Source organism: Gobio gobio, assembly GCF_949357685.1.
Source record: "Gobio gobio genome assembly, chromosome: 15".
NCBI lineage: Eukaryota > Metazoa > Chordata > Actinopteri > Cypriniformes > Gobionidae > Gobio > Gobio gobio.
Genome location: NC_137108.1, coordinates 46179077 through 46197128, shown reverse-complemented (window position 1 = coordinate 46197128; position 18052 = coordinate 46179077). Strand labels below are relative to the sequence as shown.

Genomic DNA, 18052 nt, shown 5'->3' with positions numbered 1-18052 from the left:
ATTTTTGTGTCCGCGCGGATGGTGCACGTACAACAGCGCATATGCAAGTCCACTAGATAGTGTGCACGCTCCGAAAGCATCTTTCTGCGTTCACGGCCAAAGGACTTTGAAAAGCAGAATGTGGAAAATTAAGTATACCCGGGCCTTTATGCAGCTAGAGTATTTTTATCCTTTTTTTCACTGAAATGGTGGTATACCAATGATTATGTGGTATAATTTAAATGATTATTGCACGAATGTACACTCACCTATAGGATTATTAGGAACACCATACTAATACTGTGTTTGACCCCCTTACGCCTTCAGAACTGGCGTGATGAAAGCATTGTTTAGAAATGTTGGTCCATATTGATAGGATAGCATCTTGCAGTTGATGGAGATTTGTGGGATGCACATCCAGGGCACGAAGCTCCTGTTCCACCACATCCCGAAGATGCTCTATTGGGATGAGATCTGGTGACTGTGGGGGCCATTTTAGTACAGTGAACTCGTTGTCATGTTCAAGAAACCAATTTGAAATGATTGGAGCTTTGTGACATGGTGCATTATCCTGCTGGAAGTAACCATCAGAGGACGGGTACATGGTGGTCATAAAGGGATGGACATGGTCAGAAACAATGCTTAGGTAGGCCGTGGCATTTAAATGATGCCCAATTGGCACTAAGGGGCCTAAAGTGTGCAAAGAAAACATCCCCCACACCATTACACCACCACCAGCAGCCTGCACAGTGGTAACAAGGCATGATGGATCCATGTTCTTATTCTGTTTACGCCAAATTCTGACTCTACCATCTGAATGTCTCAGCAGAAATCGAGGCTCATCAGACCAGGCAACATTTTTCCAGTCTTCAACTGTCCAATTTTGGTGAGCTTGTGCAAATTGTAGCCTCTTTTTCCTATTTGTAGTGGAGATGAGTGGTACCCGGTGGGGTCTTCTGCTGTTGTAGCCCATCCGCCTCAAGGTTGTGCGGGTTGTGGCTTCACAAATGCTTTGCTGCAAACCTCGGTTGTAACGAGTGGTTATATCAGTCAAAGTTGCTCTTCTATCAGCTTGAATCAGTCGGCCCATTCTCCTCTGTCCTCTAGCATCAACAAGGCATTTTCGCCCACAGGACTGCCGCATACTGGATGTTTTTCCCTTTTCACACCATTCTTTGTAAACCCTAGAAATGGCTGTGTGTGAAAATCCCAGACCGGCCCGTCTGGCACCAACAACCATGCCACGCTCAAAATTGCTTAAATCACCTTTCTTTCCCATTCTGACATTCAGTTTGGAGTTCAGGAGATTGTCTTGACCCGGACCACACTCCTAAATGCATTGAAGCAACTGCCATATGATTGGTTGATTAGATAATTGCATTAATGAGAAATTGTACAGGTGTTCCTAATAATCCTTTAGGTGAGTGTATATGTGTATGTATGTGTATGAGTATATACAGTAACCAGATAGAGTTACTCATACCATAATATTTTCAACCTATGGCAGTACTGGGATCAAGGAGCTCCAGTGCTAGAGGATCTGCTCAGCATCGGGGGTGATTGTGATCATATCTGGCATTTCTGTGTCAGTGTGCACATGCTTAGGGAACACGTTGAGACGAATGCTACAAACAGTTACATGCGATTCTCTGTTACAGCTCAGTGGGTATTATGTAACTAGTTAGCAGGTGCACACTGAATCTGTGTGTGCAGGAAGCACTAGTGCATGCAGAATTTGTATATACCCCTATTCTTTTGAGTGCAAGTTTTTGTGGTAGATATTTCATAGAATATGGATCTTAGGGTTGAATTGAATTTGATTCATTGCAACAGCATGCAGTTCTGGTTCTGGTCAGAGCTCCACTGGTTCTCTCTGCTCTGATTAGAGGCTGGACGGTACACTAGTTAGTGGCCCATATTCAGTCCTTGGACGTCTGTCATGCACTCTAATGAGGGGCTGGAGGCACAATGGCTCTGCTTATAAAAACAGATTAGCAGTGGCACAGAAAGTGCAAACTAATATTCAAACTGTATGTGTTCTTTTGCCACAAAGACTTATTTCTGTTTGCATTAGTAAGTGATTCTGGTGTTAGTGTTGTGTTTTGCTTGATTGGGTTGTGATTTATATTAAATTTGTAATATATATAGTTGATGCATAATGTGTCTGGGTTTGTCAACACAAGACTTTACGTTATAATTACGTGTGTGAACCAGGAAAGTGTTTATTATAGGTATTTTAACCAGTCTCTAAAAACACTTTCACTTTAATATAAATGAAACAGCCATCCATCCATTCATCCATCCATATATATGAATAAAAATAAATATACATATATTTGTTATTTTTATTCATATATGTATTTATAAATTATTTGTTTTATAACTACATACACTGTCATTCAAAAGTTTTTGATTTTTAATGTTTTTAGAAGAAGTCACTTTGGCTCACCAAGGCTGCATTTATTTTATTAAAAATACAAAAAAACAGTAATATTGTGAAATATTATCAAAATGTAATAATTTTATATATATATATTTGAGTAAAGATAAAGGATGGAGCAAGATTTGTTTTGCACATTTAAACATAATAATTTAAACATATATATATATATATATATATATGTGCATTTATAAATAATATGTTTTGTAATATATTTTTGATTGAATTGCTGTACATACAGTGCGATGTGCATGTGCATATTTGCATAACTTTCTTTTGAAAATAATAAACTGTGGCAATGCTGGTATTTTGAGGTTTGTGTACCAGTAGTGTATCGCAGTGTAACACTAGTACTTGGCAGGTGGACAGGCTGCAGTGCGGCGAGTGCTGGAATACTAGAGAGGGTTTGGCTTCTAGTCCATCTGAGATCCAGCCCAGGTCTTTAATGAGTCCTGTGAGCAGGTGATGGTCATCAGGCTGAATGAGTGCCAGCGTGTGCCTCTCACAGACGGGCAGTGCCCGTGGCTGGAGGACAGCTGGGAGTGTAATGATTCACAGCGCAGGTACATTCATCAGCACAGAGGAGTGTGTAGAGCGGACCTATCCTGCTGAGGTTGATGGTACATACCTGAACTCTTATCAACTAGTGCAATAAAACCTTATCAGAGAGGTATTTTCCAGTGTCCTGACGTAACATCCAGGAACGTTCAGTGATATTGAACATAGTATTTTTAACTCCATGGCAACAGTAAAGAATCTTTAAGATTTACTTCCAAGATGAATCTGTTGTGATTGGTCTACTGCGTACAACACATATTTTGGAAGCCAAACGCCCATTTCCATAACTGAACTCCAGCTCTCTTCAGGAGGCTTCCTAAAGCCCAGCGATTGTACACACTGTAGAGACAGTAACAATGACGTTGATTTGATCACATTAATCCAAGCACGAGTCCAATGAAGAAACATTGCAAGAACTAGTTATTCAACCTTGTATGTGTGTGTGTTTCTAATTGATTGCAGTGCACATGCGTTAACTGTATCAATAACAGCACATACGTAAGCCGAGCACTAACGTGAATGACTGATGGAACATTAAAGTTTGCAAGACAAATCTTGCTCCATCCTTTATCTTTACTCAAAGTAGTAAGAACGACAGACAATCTGCATTAATGAACACAATTTTAGGTAATACTGCAGCCCACAGCTGATTTACAGTAGTATTTCAGTAGGACAGACTAATAACGTGAGTTAGCTGGTTAGCCAGATACCTACACAATATGAAAAACAATAAACACACTGTAGAGCACAGCCTCTTCTCGATGATGCTATCCAGTATCCGCCTCAGTGTTTGAGGTGGTTCAAGTTCTTCTTGGTGTCTGCACACACAATAAGTGTACAGGCAATATGCTAATGTTTTGTCTTGACGTCACAACGAAACGGCTTGCGATTTGTTTGAAAAATTATTTCAAAGTCGACTCTTACGTTTGAGAGACAATAACTTTATATGCGGTGCACTTTCAGATTTATCTCTCTCTCTCTATATATATAGAACTATTTTACACACTACATGAAAGGTAATTTTCAAAAATCTATAATGGGGCACTATAATAGATATGTTAATATACCAAAGTACTAAAATAGTTCATAGCTTTTCCTTGTCTGGCTATCACCAGACCAAGCTCAATTGGTCTGGGGAGTGGGGAGTCTGCTCTGTATTTTCTACTGCACAAGAGGCGTGATAAACGAGCATAAATTAAATGACTCTGTACGCAATTGGATAGTCCTTCAACCAATCAGACCACAAGAGGTGCGATCAACGGGCAACGACTCATCGCTTCTCTATCCATCATCGTGTTAAACCTGCCAATAGCGCGCCAGGTGGATAAGCCAGTCTGGGATTGGTTCCTGCAAAAGTGTAACAGAATCAGTAGAAATTAATGTACAGGTTTCCAGACTGAGTTGCAGGGCGAAATCAAATAGGTATACAGTGTCATACACACAAATACAAAACACTATCATGGAAACACACACGACAGATTTATAAAATAATGCAATAAACATTAATTTGACAACATAAGATGTACCAATAAAACCCTAATGTGCAACTGATAAGAAAAAACTAAGAAGAAACATAATTATTGAAATGAAAACCCTTCAAATGTGAGCTTTCACAGTCTAATATACCGGTGTTTGTATATTATGAATATTCTTGGCTTTGTGATAAATAGCTTTTTTCCTCTTTTGTAAGTTGCTTTGGATAAAAGTGTCTGCTAAATGAATGAGTGTAACTGTAATTAGTGTAAATGATTTCTGGGAATGTCACTATTGTCACTTTTTTCCACTGTAAATTATAAAGAGAAATTATTTTCAATTCCAAAAACTGTACATTTAACGGTACATTTTACGGTAAAATTGCATTAAATGTCCCATTTGATCTATTACAGTTTTTAAAGGAATTCATCATTAACTAGTTTACAGCTTTTGAGTATTTTACAGTTAAAATTATAATTTTTTACAGTGTGCATTGGCTCAGGCTTCACTTTTGTCAAGATTTAACCTCTTCTTTAGGTTTTTTTTATGTTTAGAAATCAAATGTGTATGGGAAAGTAATTTGGGAGATTTTTTAAGTTCTACTGAAGTAGCTTGGGAAAACATTTGTGGTGAACGGAGGAGTATTTTGGTCTCTCGTGCTGGTAATACTCGAAATCTGTTCCAAAACCTAGTGAACTGCTTACGTAGACTTCATAGATTCGCTTTCTTTTTCCCAAATTCTAATGCATGAATCCATGTTTTCATTCACCTCCACTCTTTTTTTGGAAAGGTAATTCCTGCATGCGAGACAGTCGTGTACACTTTTTCCTCATTGTCATTGCATTTAAGAGAGAGAGAGAGAGGTTTTGTCAGACATAACCCTTACATGACCTCAGCTGTAAAGTCCACAAGCTTTACTGAAGTTTACACAAGAGATCTACTGCGACATTCAGGCCTAAATCTCTGTGCATTATGAGTCCATTCACATGTTCATCAGTCAGGAAATACCACTGAACAACTCGATGAACACGACAAATGCAAGGAGACAGTAAAGACCTCCATTAATCAAGTCATTAAAGAGGTTCGAAGGGGAAAGAAGTGACCTATAAATGAGGTCAGTGTCATGTAATGTGGAATGTGCTGGGAAAAGTTCAGGGTACCTGCCAGTTTTAATTGAGAAATGTTTTTCTTGTATTGAACAAAGACATTAACACTATAAAAATAAGATACGTTTAGAAACGTGACATGCTCGTTCTTTTATAAATGTTATGCAAGCAATATCAATTTTATGACTTGAATCGAGCAACTACTTGGAATATTTGGACTTTAAAAAACTTTAAAAATGGATATATCTCAATGCAGGAGCATCAATAAAGAGCACCCATCATGCATTGCCAAAATAGGATTGTTGTTTGCTGAGTGTTTTTATGCTGTTACACTTTAAATTGTAAAAGTTAAATTGTACTTACCCAAATAAGTCCTGAGTAATAATAATCTTGAGTACTTATAGAGTAGTATTGCATCCTTCATATCGCAGAAGAGTCTTTAGTTTTATCAGATTTGTAAAAGACAGATACACTGTATCAATTCTTTCTGAAAACAGCCGAACTTGGGGAGGCGTGCAGTGGGCGGAGCTAAAGAGTCACAAGCACACACACACACACACACACACACACAATACATCATGGCATTATCCCTGGACACCTTTGGATTCACTATACATTCATGTTGTTTTCACTATATGCACTTGTGCGCGGATTGCCAACAAAACACAGACATTTGAATCGAGTCTTTGGCCATGAGAATCCAACTCTTTAACAGTGTAAATAAGTCAGAATGCATGAAATAGCATTAACCCCCCCCCCACCTAAATAAAGTGTTACCGTTATTTGTTGTGGAGATTTTAGAAGCTCATCTTCATTTAATGATGTTTGTTGATTTTCATTGTTTTTGAGAAGTGTTGCAGTTTGTAATGTGTCTATATTTTACTAAAATATTACACATTAATTAAATACTGTGTTATCCCATCTTATGTTCTTCAGAAGCTGAGATTCTCTGTTTTAAGAGTCTGAGAAAACCAAATGAAATGTGATTTAGTTGGTAATTGATCATTTGCTGAAGAAGAAATGTACTCATTGGAATGGTGAAATCACTCTTTTCCTGGACCGTTCCCACCTGGTAGAACGACCTGCCTATCTCTATTCGAGCAGCCGAGTCTGCAGCCATTTTCAAAAAACATCTAAAGACACATCTTTTCCAGCAGCACCTGACCAATCAAGAATAGCACTTATCATTCTATTCATTTTATATATATATATACATATACATATACATATACATATACATATACATATACATATACATATACATATACATATACATATACAGGGCTCGACATTAAGCCTGTTCACATGCTTGTCCTTCGGACAAGTAAATCTGTCATTCACTTGTCTGAGTAAAACATTTGCTTGTCCGGATTTTTTTTTTGTAAATATAATCTATATTGAAGCAATGTTCTCATCAGTGTTTAATCAGCTTTGACATATTTAAAAATGCATATTTGTAACTTTTTATAAAGGGCATTTTTCCATAATCTTATTAAATATAGGATATGCTTCAGCTTTCCTTTTATATTCTTAAATTTGATCTATAAATTAAATTAGAATAAGACACTATAGGCTGTTACCAATCAAATTAAATCATTTACACTGAAAAATTACACCTACATTAAATAATGTTATGAGATTATTTTAAACATGTTTGTATATACAAATAAGAAATGTTGGAAAGATGAAACTAAACCACCTGTAGGTGGCAGCAGGTGACCGTCTTAATAAGTGAGTCATTGAGTCGATTCAGTGAAACGGCTGATTAATTTAAAGGTCCCATGGCATGAAATTTTCATTTTATGAGGTATTTCAACATTAATATGAGTTCCCCTAGCCTGAATATTGTCCCCAAGTGGATAGAAATGTTGATCGGTGTAAAACCGAGTTCTGGCTGTCTTTCTCTGCCTTTGAGAAAATGACAGGCCAGACGAGCCAATCCTGAAGTCTCCTGTTATGACGTCCACACAGGAACGGTTACCTCCCTTTCCTCCGCCCAGAGAATCTGGCACGCCCATGCAAACGCTCGAGAGATCATGGGTTGTGAACGAGTGAACGCTGGCAGTTTCTCAGTGTTTGGATGTACAAATGAAAACAGAAGTCTTTTTTCAGTTCCTTCTGATCTGTGATCAGTGATTTCTGATGTGTAGCTAATTATTTATTATTCGTGCACACGCTGCGGCTTCTCTCTCTCCTGACAGAACGGTGTTTTCGTGTTTTCTATCTTGTGAGTCAGTGTTTTTGTATGTCCTCGTCGCGTCTATCTGTTCTTAAATGTGCATACAGTCGGGAGTTTCTGCTTAACATTGGCAGAGCCACATCTTTAGAGATAAACCTCACGCACGCCGAAGCTCGGCCTTCAACATCCCCGACCCCCAGTACTGCATCTGGCCCACAGCGGAGGCACCAAACGCGGCGCGAGATTAAGCAGAAGGGGGGTAAGCGTGAGGGTATCCGGCTAGGCTAGCCAGCTTTCCCCACAATAAACTGGATTACATTCGATTACTGCTGTTGTGTCTTTGTTTGCGCTGTGTAAGTTACTCAATGCGCCTCACTGACGCTTTTCATATGATTGGAACATATCTAGAAATAATGCTTTAATCAAACTTACTAACTCGTTCATCTCGCTGTAATGGTTCATTGCATGTGTTACAAAGTTGGTAGAATAATGATGAAGACGGACTCGGCGTGACTGGGACTCGTGTTTATTCAGAACTCTCAGATACAAACACAATAAACTCACGCTGACAGACAGCGCTCTCACAACTCAGTAGTTACTATAAATAACTTTGTTAGCAATCGCCAGGGTTGCCAGATGCCAGCAGGATTTTCCAGCCAAAAACTTCGCCAAAAACCGGCCAATTTTTTTTGGCTTGTTTCTCGTTTAAATACATTGAAATCATTAACAAGCTATAAAATTAACCATTTATCGACCAGCCAAATCGGACTGAATCGTTCTAAACGGTTCGCGTCTCGAGTCAGCGCTGATCCATAATTTACTAAAGTTACTAACTTTCTGACATGAGTGACAGCCCCTCCAACTAGAAATAAACGAATAACCTGAAGTATATTCTAGTAACTACAACAGTTCACCCTGAACTGAGACATGCTGAGAGAACTGATGAGAAGTGAACTCCGGTCCATCCGTCTCTCTGGCAGCAGCTCGTGCGTCGTAGACCTCGTTAAACCACGCCCCCTCCGCTCATTTCAAATGCAAAGATGTCAGCCAATCACAACAGTGGGCGTTTTTACTGAAGTCTCACAGCAGACACGCCTCTTGAAACAGGGCATTCAGCCACAGGGCAAACAGCAGTATAGAAAAAATGCCTTTTATTTCTAAATTATGACATTTTATGATGTAAAAATCATACTAACAATATAAGTACACCTCAGGAAACACTATAAAATAATAGAAAAATGTCATACCATGGGACCTTTAAGAATTTGGCAGCCCTTTACGAATAGGCCATTGAATCTTTGATTCAACTGATTCATTCAAACGCTGAATCATTCAGTAACACGTTGTTGCTGTGAGATGCGTTACGGTTCTGCTGTGATATTTGTTTGGAACTATTTTCGCTGCTGAAATAGAACAAAAACAGTCAATATTGCATCTAAAATGTTAGTGACTTAATGTTAATTAATTTTTTATGGAACTGGCGTATGAAATCGGCTTCCTTTTCAGTCGTGATGGTATTCAGGAAAACAACACTCTTGTTTGTGTGATGTTGCTTAACTGCATCATATGTTATAAATAAAAAAAACTACACAATTTTAACCCTGTATGGTAACGGAGTTTCTTTGTATGAGCGGCGCTCATTTGTTTTCGATTTTCTCCTCTGCGTGAGCCTCAACAGCACAACCTTGTCAGTTCGTTTTATATTATTATCCACTATCGATCTCCACTTACACTAACTGAATGCATGCAATCATTATTTCACTTTGGTGATTCCCTAGTTATTTTTTGTTTTGACTTTTACTCAGGATACTTGTCCATCGGGCAAGTAAACAATTTTTCACTTGCCCCTTCAAAAAATCCACTTGTCCCGGACAAGCGGACAAGCTTTAATGTCGAGCTCTGTATGTATATATATATATATATATATATATATATATATATATATATATATATATATATATATATATATATATAACCGGCAGTATATTCGAATTATGGTACATTCCCCCCTCATCATGTCCCCCTGAGACGAGAGAATTATGCATTTTATTTCTGGAAAAAATCTTTAGATGACGCAAATATCGTCATTTTGCGTCATCGGAGGATTTTTTGGCCAGATGCCAGAGACTACAGCCAGTAGAAGGAGCTGTTCCGCATGTGTTCAACCCGCCCACAGGGGAGGGATCTTACTCACAGAATGTAAGACACAGACCCACGGCCCGGGCATTCATAACAGAGCGGTGTGGAGCGAAGCGAGTGTTTCAACTTTTCAATGAATTCCTATGAAAGTTAAGCGTCCATAGGCATGATCTGAAAACGTGTCAGACTGGACACGCGTCGTGAACGAATGCCGCCCTCAGCTCTGCTCAGCTCTTCTCTCGTGATGAATGAAATCTGACTCCTGCTGCGTCTGTGCCGTGAGTTTCGTTCGGCTCACTCACACTTTATTGAAAAGACACATTCAGTTTTTACTTGTAGTGTCTGTTCTCTAACTGAACTAAATGATTTTATTACTATGAATATCAAAACGACAGTTGGGCGGTGTCATGATGGACAAGTGATAACCAGTGGCCGTGGCTTTGGGAGTGGCCTCATTGGACAGCGTGCACACATGCAAGTGCATTCTGGGAGTTGTTGTCTTTCAGCCATTGTTACTTTTCTCAGTCTAGAAAGCACCAAATTCAAAAATAATTTCACATTTCTACTACATAAATGACCCAGTTTAAATACACATTCCTCTTCCCAGCGCTGAAGTACCCCTTTAACTGAGACTTGTTACAGCACTTGCATATTGTTGCCCTTGACTGTTTTAATTGCTTCTATTGCTCTCATTTGTAAGTCGCTTTGGATAAAAGTGTCTGCTAAATGTAAATGTAATGTAAATGTACACATGTTCCAAAAGTTTGGGTTGAAACAAGTCTCTTCTGCACACCAAGGATGCATTTATTTGATCAAAAATACAATAGAAACAGTAATATTGTGAAATATTATTACCATTTTAAAATGACTGGTTCCTATGTGAATTTTATTGTAAAATGTAACTTATTCCTGTGATCAAAGCTGAATGTTCAGCATCATTACTCCAGTCTTCAATGTCACATGATCCTTCAGAAATCATTCTAATATGATTATTTTCTGCTCAAGAAACATTTATGATTATTATCAATGTTGAAAACTATTGTGCCGCTTCATATTTTTGTGTAAACTGTGATGCATTTTGTTTCAGGATTCTTTGATGAAAATAAAGTTCAAAAGAACAGCATTTATTTGAAATAGAAATCTCTTGTAACATTATAAATGTCTTTCTTGTCACTTTTGATCAATTTAATGCATCCTTGATGAATAAAAGTATTAATATCTTTTAAAAAAATCTGACCCCACACTATTTCTGAAGTAGTTTTACTGGGTAAATTAAGACTAAGAAACATCATAAATGCATTGCGTGCCTGTAAAATAATCAGTGAGTGTAAAGATGGTCTGAATGCTGTTGACTGTGTGCTTTGTTCTTTATTTGTCTTTATGGAAACTGTTTCCTGTCCTGATGTGCCACTAACACCTCGTCATACTCAGAAAACAGCCAAAGGTAAGATAAAGCTTATCTTCTGTTTATCTTTATGTGCATATTAATATTTATGACATTTTCATATTACATCAATATGGTTGAATTACTTAAAATACAGTTCCATGTTTTACGTCTCATCTGAATAGGTCTCATCCTAGGTTTACTTGATTAACTATACATAATTTTTTCCCACATCATGTTTGTGAGTATCAAATATGATCCATCAGGCTTTTAAAGGGACGTTTATTTGTTAATCTCCCAATCATCATTATCTAAGCATTTAAATATCATCTTACTAAGACATATGATATTATTGGGAGATATAGAGTGACGACTGATATTGATATGCATTTTATGTAAGTAGTCTGTTATATAAAGATCTCATTGATTTACATTACAAGCTATCAGAATTTTACCTTTCTAGCCATATTAATATCAGCAACTGCACCAAATGGCATATTTTCGCTCAGTTTGGGCCTCTAAATAAAATTGAGGTGTTTTTTTTTATCCATAATCACACAATATGATCCATAAAAGCCTGGTGTATCAAGATTTTTCTGACATATGCCAGGCTCTACAGGGTTAACAACACGCTTTTCACATTAAAGTGTTTCCACATGCACTCAAAGATGCATTTCAGCTCCTCCATCCTTCCGGTGGGTCATCAGACGGGGATAAGCGTCTGTGTGAATGTGTCAGGCCTCTAAGATCTCGTGAACAACCACAAAGAGCTACAATGTGTGAGGCAGCGAGGGACACACAGGGCCAGTGTACGCGCGTTCAAAGCTGCATTGTTGCTGCACCCGTCTCCCCCTCTCGCTCGCAGACGGAGCGCTGCCATTGTGCTTGGCAGGCAGACAGACTGCAGTGCAGACTAATGCTGAGCATCCATGATTCGGGAGGTTTTTCCCTTTTTCAGCCAGTGACCCGATCAGAAGCGTGGTGCCGATTACTGGAAAGCACTTCACCGCTTACTTACTCCAATGAACAGAGAGAGGAAATTACTCAAAATATACACTGCACTGCACTGATTCACTCTCTGTTAAACCTGGCTCTGATTATAAATCTGTGCCATGCATATTTAAATTAAGTCATTGACATGAATTTTAATGCTAATACTCCTCCTTTCTGGATGCTCCGATCGATCGGCCAGAGATCGGTATCGGCCGATAATCATATTTTATGACTCGATCGGTACTCACTAACTTGGCCGATCTCACGAACCGATCGCAATTTGATGACGTCATCACGTGAGGGCGTACATGACGCGTGGGGTAGTAGCAAATATTCAAACGAGAGCTTTGAAGGCAGAAGTGGAGAAGGCAGAGGTGGACAGTAACGAAGTACATTTACTTGAGTACTGTACTTAAGTACACTTTTTGAGTATCTGTACTTTACTGAAGTATTATTTTTTAGGGAAACTTTAACTTTAACTTCACTACATTTGAAAGACAAATATCGTACTTTTTACTCCACTACATTTCTATCAAGATCCTCGAAGTCAAAAGTCGTTTCTGTAGCAGCTTTGCAAGTCAGTGGATGATTTTTTTTTTCTTCTTTAAAAGTGTTTTTTTTTTTTTTTGCAAAAAAAAGAAGCATAGACATATGGATGAATCTGAAAAAGCATGATGAAAGAGCTCAGTTCAGTCTGTTTTGTTGTGCCTCTCAGATGCCAGAGTTCGAGTACTGAACTGAATAGAGCTTTCTTTTGTGTTTTTTTCGCACTTAAACAGACCAATACACACAAAATGTCACAATTTTCATTTTGGAAAGTATTCACGTAAACAAAGTTGGTTATGTCTCAAGTGAACGTAAACAGTTAGGGGAATATCAGATGTGTATCAGTGTGTAGGATTTGTGCATTCAGCCTTAAAGTGCCAGCAGCTTTGTAAAAAGCTTTGTAACTTTTAAGTATATAAATTAGTTCAAGGTGGTCGTATGCTAGCATGTTGGACCATGATGGCATAGCGTGCATTTATACAACAATGCAACAATAATGAAATAATGCATTGACATAAAAAAGGAAATTTACTTTTAATACTTAAGTACTTTTAAAAGCAAGTACTTCTGTACTTTTACTTAAGTAAAACTAGTTTTTAACAACTTTCACTTGTAACAGAGTAATATTTGACCAGTGGTACTTTTACTTTTACTCGAGTAATGGAGTTGTGTACTTTATCCACCTCTGGAGAAGGATTCCATGTGAACAGCAGTTGAACACAGGTCAGTCGGGTCCTAAGGGATGGGCGAATGCCGTTCAGAAGAATAGCGGAGTAAGTTACGCAGAGTGAGCTGATGCAGGGAAAGTGCATGATACAATTTGTCCTAAACATGACACATGCTTTATATTAAGGGCTTTAAAATAACTGGCTATAACTAGATATTGTTAACGCGTAACTTATAGTTTAAAGCAGCTTGTCCTGTTACTGTCAGACGCTCTGAGAGAAACTTGTGCTGACAGACAGATAAATACCTGCGGTGTTTAATGCGTTTGAAATTTGGTGCTTTCCTCAGTGCATAACTTACATTTCACAGGGATATTCTCCATCTGTAAATGTTAGAAAGTCATGCAAATATGTCAATTTTCTGTCAGGAGACGACAAGCCTTCTGCATGTGAATCTCCGCTAAAACTCAGACTTCCGCGAGCGCCGCCGCGCGCATCAGCGCCAGGGTTGCCAGGTTTCACAACAAAACCCGCACCGCATTTGAGGGGTTAAATATGTGTTTTTTTGGCATGGTTGCCTACTAAAATTCGCATTCCAGGGGCTAAATATCACGTAATTGGGGTCTCTTCAAGCCCGCGGCAACAGTGTTGAAGTAGCCCAATTCCGCGGGAAAATTGCGGACTTGGCAACACTGATCCGCGCCAAACAGACGGAGGATAGGAACGCAAGTATGTATATTTTTATGGAAGTGACCATTATAATTGGGTAATCAAATATAGGTTAATATGCTTTTGCTTTTATTTTCATTTTTAGTTCAGTGAATTAAAAAACAAAATTATTAATACATGCCTACATTAGTTTAGCTACATTCACTGTATTTGTTTATAGCCTTCTATATCAACATTGTTTTTAGGACATCATTGGGCAGGATGTGAAAAAAAAAATTATTAAAATAAATAGATTTATTTTTTTTATCCAAATAGAAAAACGTAGAAAATACAGTCCTATTAAGTATCCTGATATGCATAGTGTTATGCAGAAACCCCATTTAAAAGGCATATTAAAATGTTCACTGTATAATGAATAATTTTTGTGATTATTTAGTACCCTGTTAAAACAAGTTACATTACATTATTACCATAAAAAAATGTAACAAAAATATAATAATCTGAAAAAAAGGTTAACAGTGATCAGAGCTTACAAATCAGTGAAGCATTGGAATCGGGATCGGTATCGGCCGATCACCATGTCAAGAAATCGGTACTCGGTATCGGCAGCAAAAATCCTGATCGGAGCATCCCTAAAGATTATATACCGGTAGATTACAGCTGTGGTCAGAATTATTGGCACCCCTGGTAAATATCAAAAATCAAGATCAAAGGTGGTTGTAAAAATGAATCTGCATCTTTTATCCTTTTGATCTTTCATGATCTTTCGCAAAAATCTAACCTTTCATTGAAGCTACAGAATTAGGAAGAATTACGACGATATAGACACGTCTATGTCGGAGATGTTAGCGTGTCTATAATAAGATTGGTCACAAACATGATCCCTGCACGATCTAATGTGTAATGTCTTTAACTCATGCATTGCGTGCAACACATTTTCTCCTCTGCTAAAGAAACTCTTATACGTTCTCGTCTGTACTCCTAACACTTTTGGACCTTAAGAGCGCCTTTAAGGGTTAAGATGCTTTCTGAACTACTGTATTTTCTTATTTACTAGGATTTGTTCTTTAATTTTAAGAGGAAACTTACACCTTTCTAAGAATTTTCTTTAAATTTTGTCACTAGGAGCAACTCTTTGCATTAAGATTTTTCATTAATACAGGCCCTGAACTATATTCTTTAGTTTTATTCACTGTGATGGTGATTAAGGGAATTTGGCCTTTGTGTTTCCTCATATTTATACTCCTGTGAAACAAGAAGTCATGGCTGGACAGTTTCATGCTCCTATTCACCCTGATGTGCTAAAAATGTCAATATGAATGGGAATATTTTATTCATAAAAAAATTCTAGGGGTGCCAATAATTGTAGCTAACGTGTTTTGGAGAAAAACATTTATTTCATAACGTGACCCCCCCCAGTTTTTTTTTTTTAAATGAAAGATCAAAAAGATAAACAATGCAGATTTATTTTTACAGCCATCTTTGGTCATATTTACCAAGGAGGCCAATAATTCTGACCACAACTGTAGTTTATCACTTTATCACTGAAGTCAGCAATATTACACAACTAACATTACTGTTTTACTGGCTAAGCAGAAATGATTATCGACCTAACTACTCAATAGTTGTTGTTGTTTAAGAAATCAATACTTTTTTTCAGCAAAGATGCATTGAATTGATCAAAAGTGACAGTAAAAACAGTTATAATATAACAAAAGATTTCTATTTCAAAATAAATGCTGTTCTTTTGAACTTTCTATTCATAAAAGAAGACAAATATGAAGCAGCACAACTGTTTTCAACATTGATAATAATAGGAAATGTTTCTTGAGCAGTAAAATCAGCATATTAGAATGATTTCTGAAGGATCATGTGACACTGGAGAAGACTGGAGTAATGATGCTGAAAATTCAGCTTTGATCACAGGAATAAATTATATATTTAAATTATATTAAAACAGAAAGCCATTATTTTAAATTGTAATATTATTCTGCAGTATTTCATATGTTTTTACTGATCAAATAAATGCAGCCGTGGTGAGCATGAGAGACTTTTTTCCAAAACATGAAAAAAAACTGACCCCAAACTTTTGAATGTGAAATGTGAAATGTGAAATATCGACTGATTAATCGAACACTTCAATACATTTGAAAAATCACTTAGTTACAATACACTTATATTCAAGATTGTCGAAATTATATTCAACACTCTCTGAAAGCAAGTCTAAAAAAAGTTAAAAATTTTTTTTTTAAAAGTGTATGCGATTAGATAAATTTAGATATTTATTGTTAATTCCTCCTCTTCAGATTAATATTCAGATAACGCCCAGTATTCTGCAGGCGTGTTTCCAGTGTTTTCGCTCTCTGCTCTTAATCAGAGAACATTTGGGTCAGTCTGATTTTACAGATGAGAGAGTCTGTCTGTTTCCCAGTGATCTCCAGAGAGAGGGAGAAAACTCATGCGCTCATAAAACATGTCGCACTGCATCACCGCATGACTGCAGCCTGCACAACACGGAAAACAGCTCATCCTTAATCAAGATCCGTCTTGTTATTCTGTAAAAATATGAAAACTATATGAATTTAAAAGTTGAGAAAGTGAGATTTGACTTCACGCACTCTTAAAAATAAACGTACTGCCAGTAATGGTTCCATGAAGATTTTTTTTTATTCCACAAAAGGTTCTTTATAGTGGAAAAAGGTTATTTAGATTATTAAAATGCTCTTCACACTAAGGAAAAAATAGTTATTTTAAGAATTGCTATCTGAAAAGTTATTTGGGGGTCCAAAAATTCCCAAAGTTCTTCTATTGTATCACTACAAAAAACCTAATTTTACAACCTTTAAATCCATTGGAATAATTTGTTGATTTCTGGAACAACTATATAGACTTTTATAAAACACGCCAGTAATCTGGGACTTAAAGGGATCCTACTATGCTTTAACATTTTCTACTTTCTTTAGTGTGTAATGTTGCTGTTTGAGTCTGAAAAAACGCCTATTGTAGGCTTGAATTTTCGTCCGGGAACGGACACGTCACAATATTACTCATTTAAATAATTCCCGCCCAAGGTATATGCAAAATAAAGGGGCGGGGCCTTGTTGAGGTAGTTAGTAGTGTGTTGAAACGTGTGGCTATGGTAAGGGGCGGGACATATCCCAAACACACTCCCAAACAAGCGGTTGACCAATCAAAACACACTGGTCCAGCCGACCAATCAGAGCACACTGTGCTTTTCAGAAGGAGGGGCTTCATGGAGACAGGAACTGAATAGAGCGTTCCTGACAGACTTGGAAGAGAGGAGCTGCAATAAAGGAGAATATGGGGAAAATAATGTGTTTATTGAAAATTCAAACATGATAAACTATTCTAGTAGAGCCCAAAAACAGCATCAAGACTTTGAAAAAGGGCATGATAGGTCCCCTTTAATAGCTTATGACACATTCATTATCAGGGAAATGTATCTGGTTTAAGAACTGTTGGATATCTTATTGCAAAACTAGGGTGGAAATAGTTTATGCATTAACAGTTCTACATTGTTCAGGATGTGAGATAAGGAAAACTCTTACAAGCTGGCCTGTATCCCTGCCCCTGTACGGGTCCGCAGGGCCGGTCGCTCTGGAAACATGTGCCACCAAAGCAGGAATTTATTCCACTGTCTCCAGATTTATGTATCTAATTAGCTGTGTCTTCACAAAGACTGTTGCTGTACACAAGCACCGTAAGAATGTCTCTCAGGAGAGACCACAGGAGCGTTTCATTGCTCAGATGTTGCTCCTTTAAAGCTCAGGAGACTTTCTAAAATATGTTTAGTTTAAGCTTGTTTGTTGTAAAATGCCTTATGAGAATTTAAAACATACTACACTGAAACACATTTGGTGTCGAAACAATGTTCACTCAGAAATTGCTAGTGAATTTCAC

The 18052-nt window shown here is 37.5% G+C and overlaps 1 protein-coding gene across 2 annotated transcripts in view; it reads left to right on the top strand.

Annotated features, from left to right (window-relative positions):
- Positions 1–18052, top strand: part of kif13a (kinesin family member 13A) — a 109261-nt gene that overhangs the window by 27087 nt on the left and 64122 nt on the right. For both annotated transcript variants that reach the window (XM_079837706.1, XM_079837707.1), the window contains exon 3: positions 11306–11318. In XM_079837706.1, the coding sequence (XP_079693832.1) occupies positions 11306–11318 (13 nt within the window). The remainder of the gene's footprint in view (positions 1–11305; positions 11319–18052) is intronic.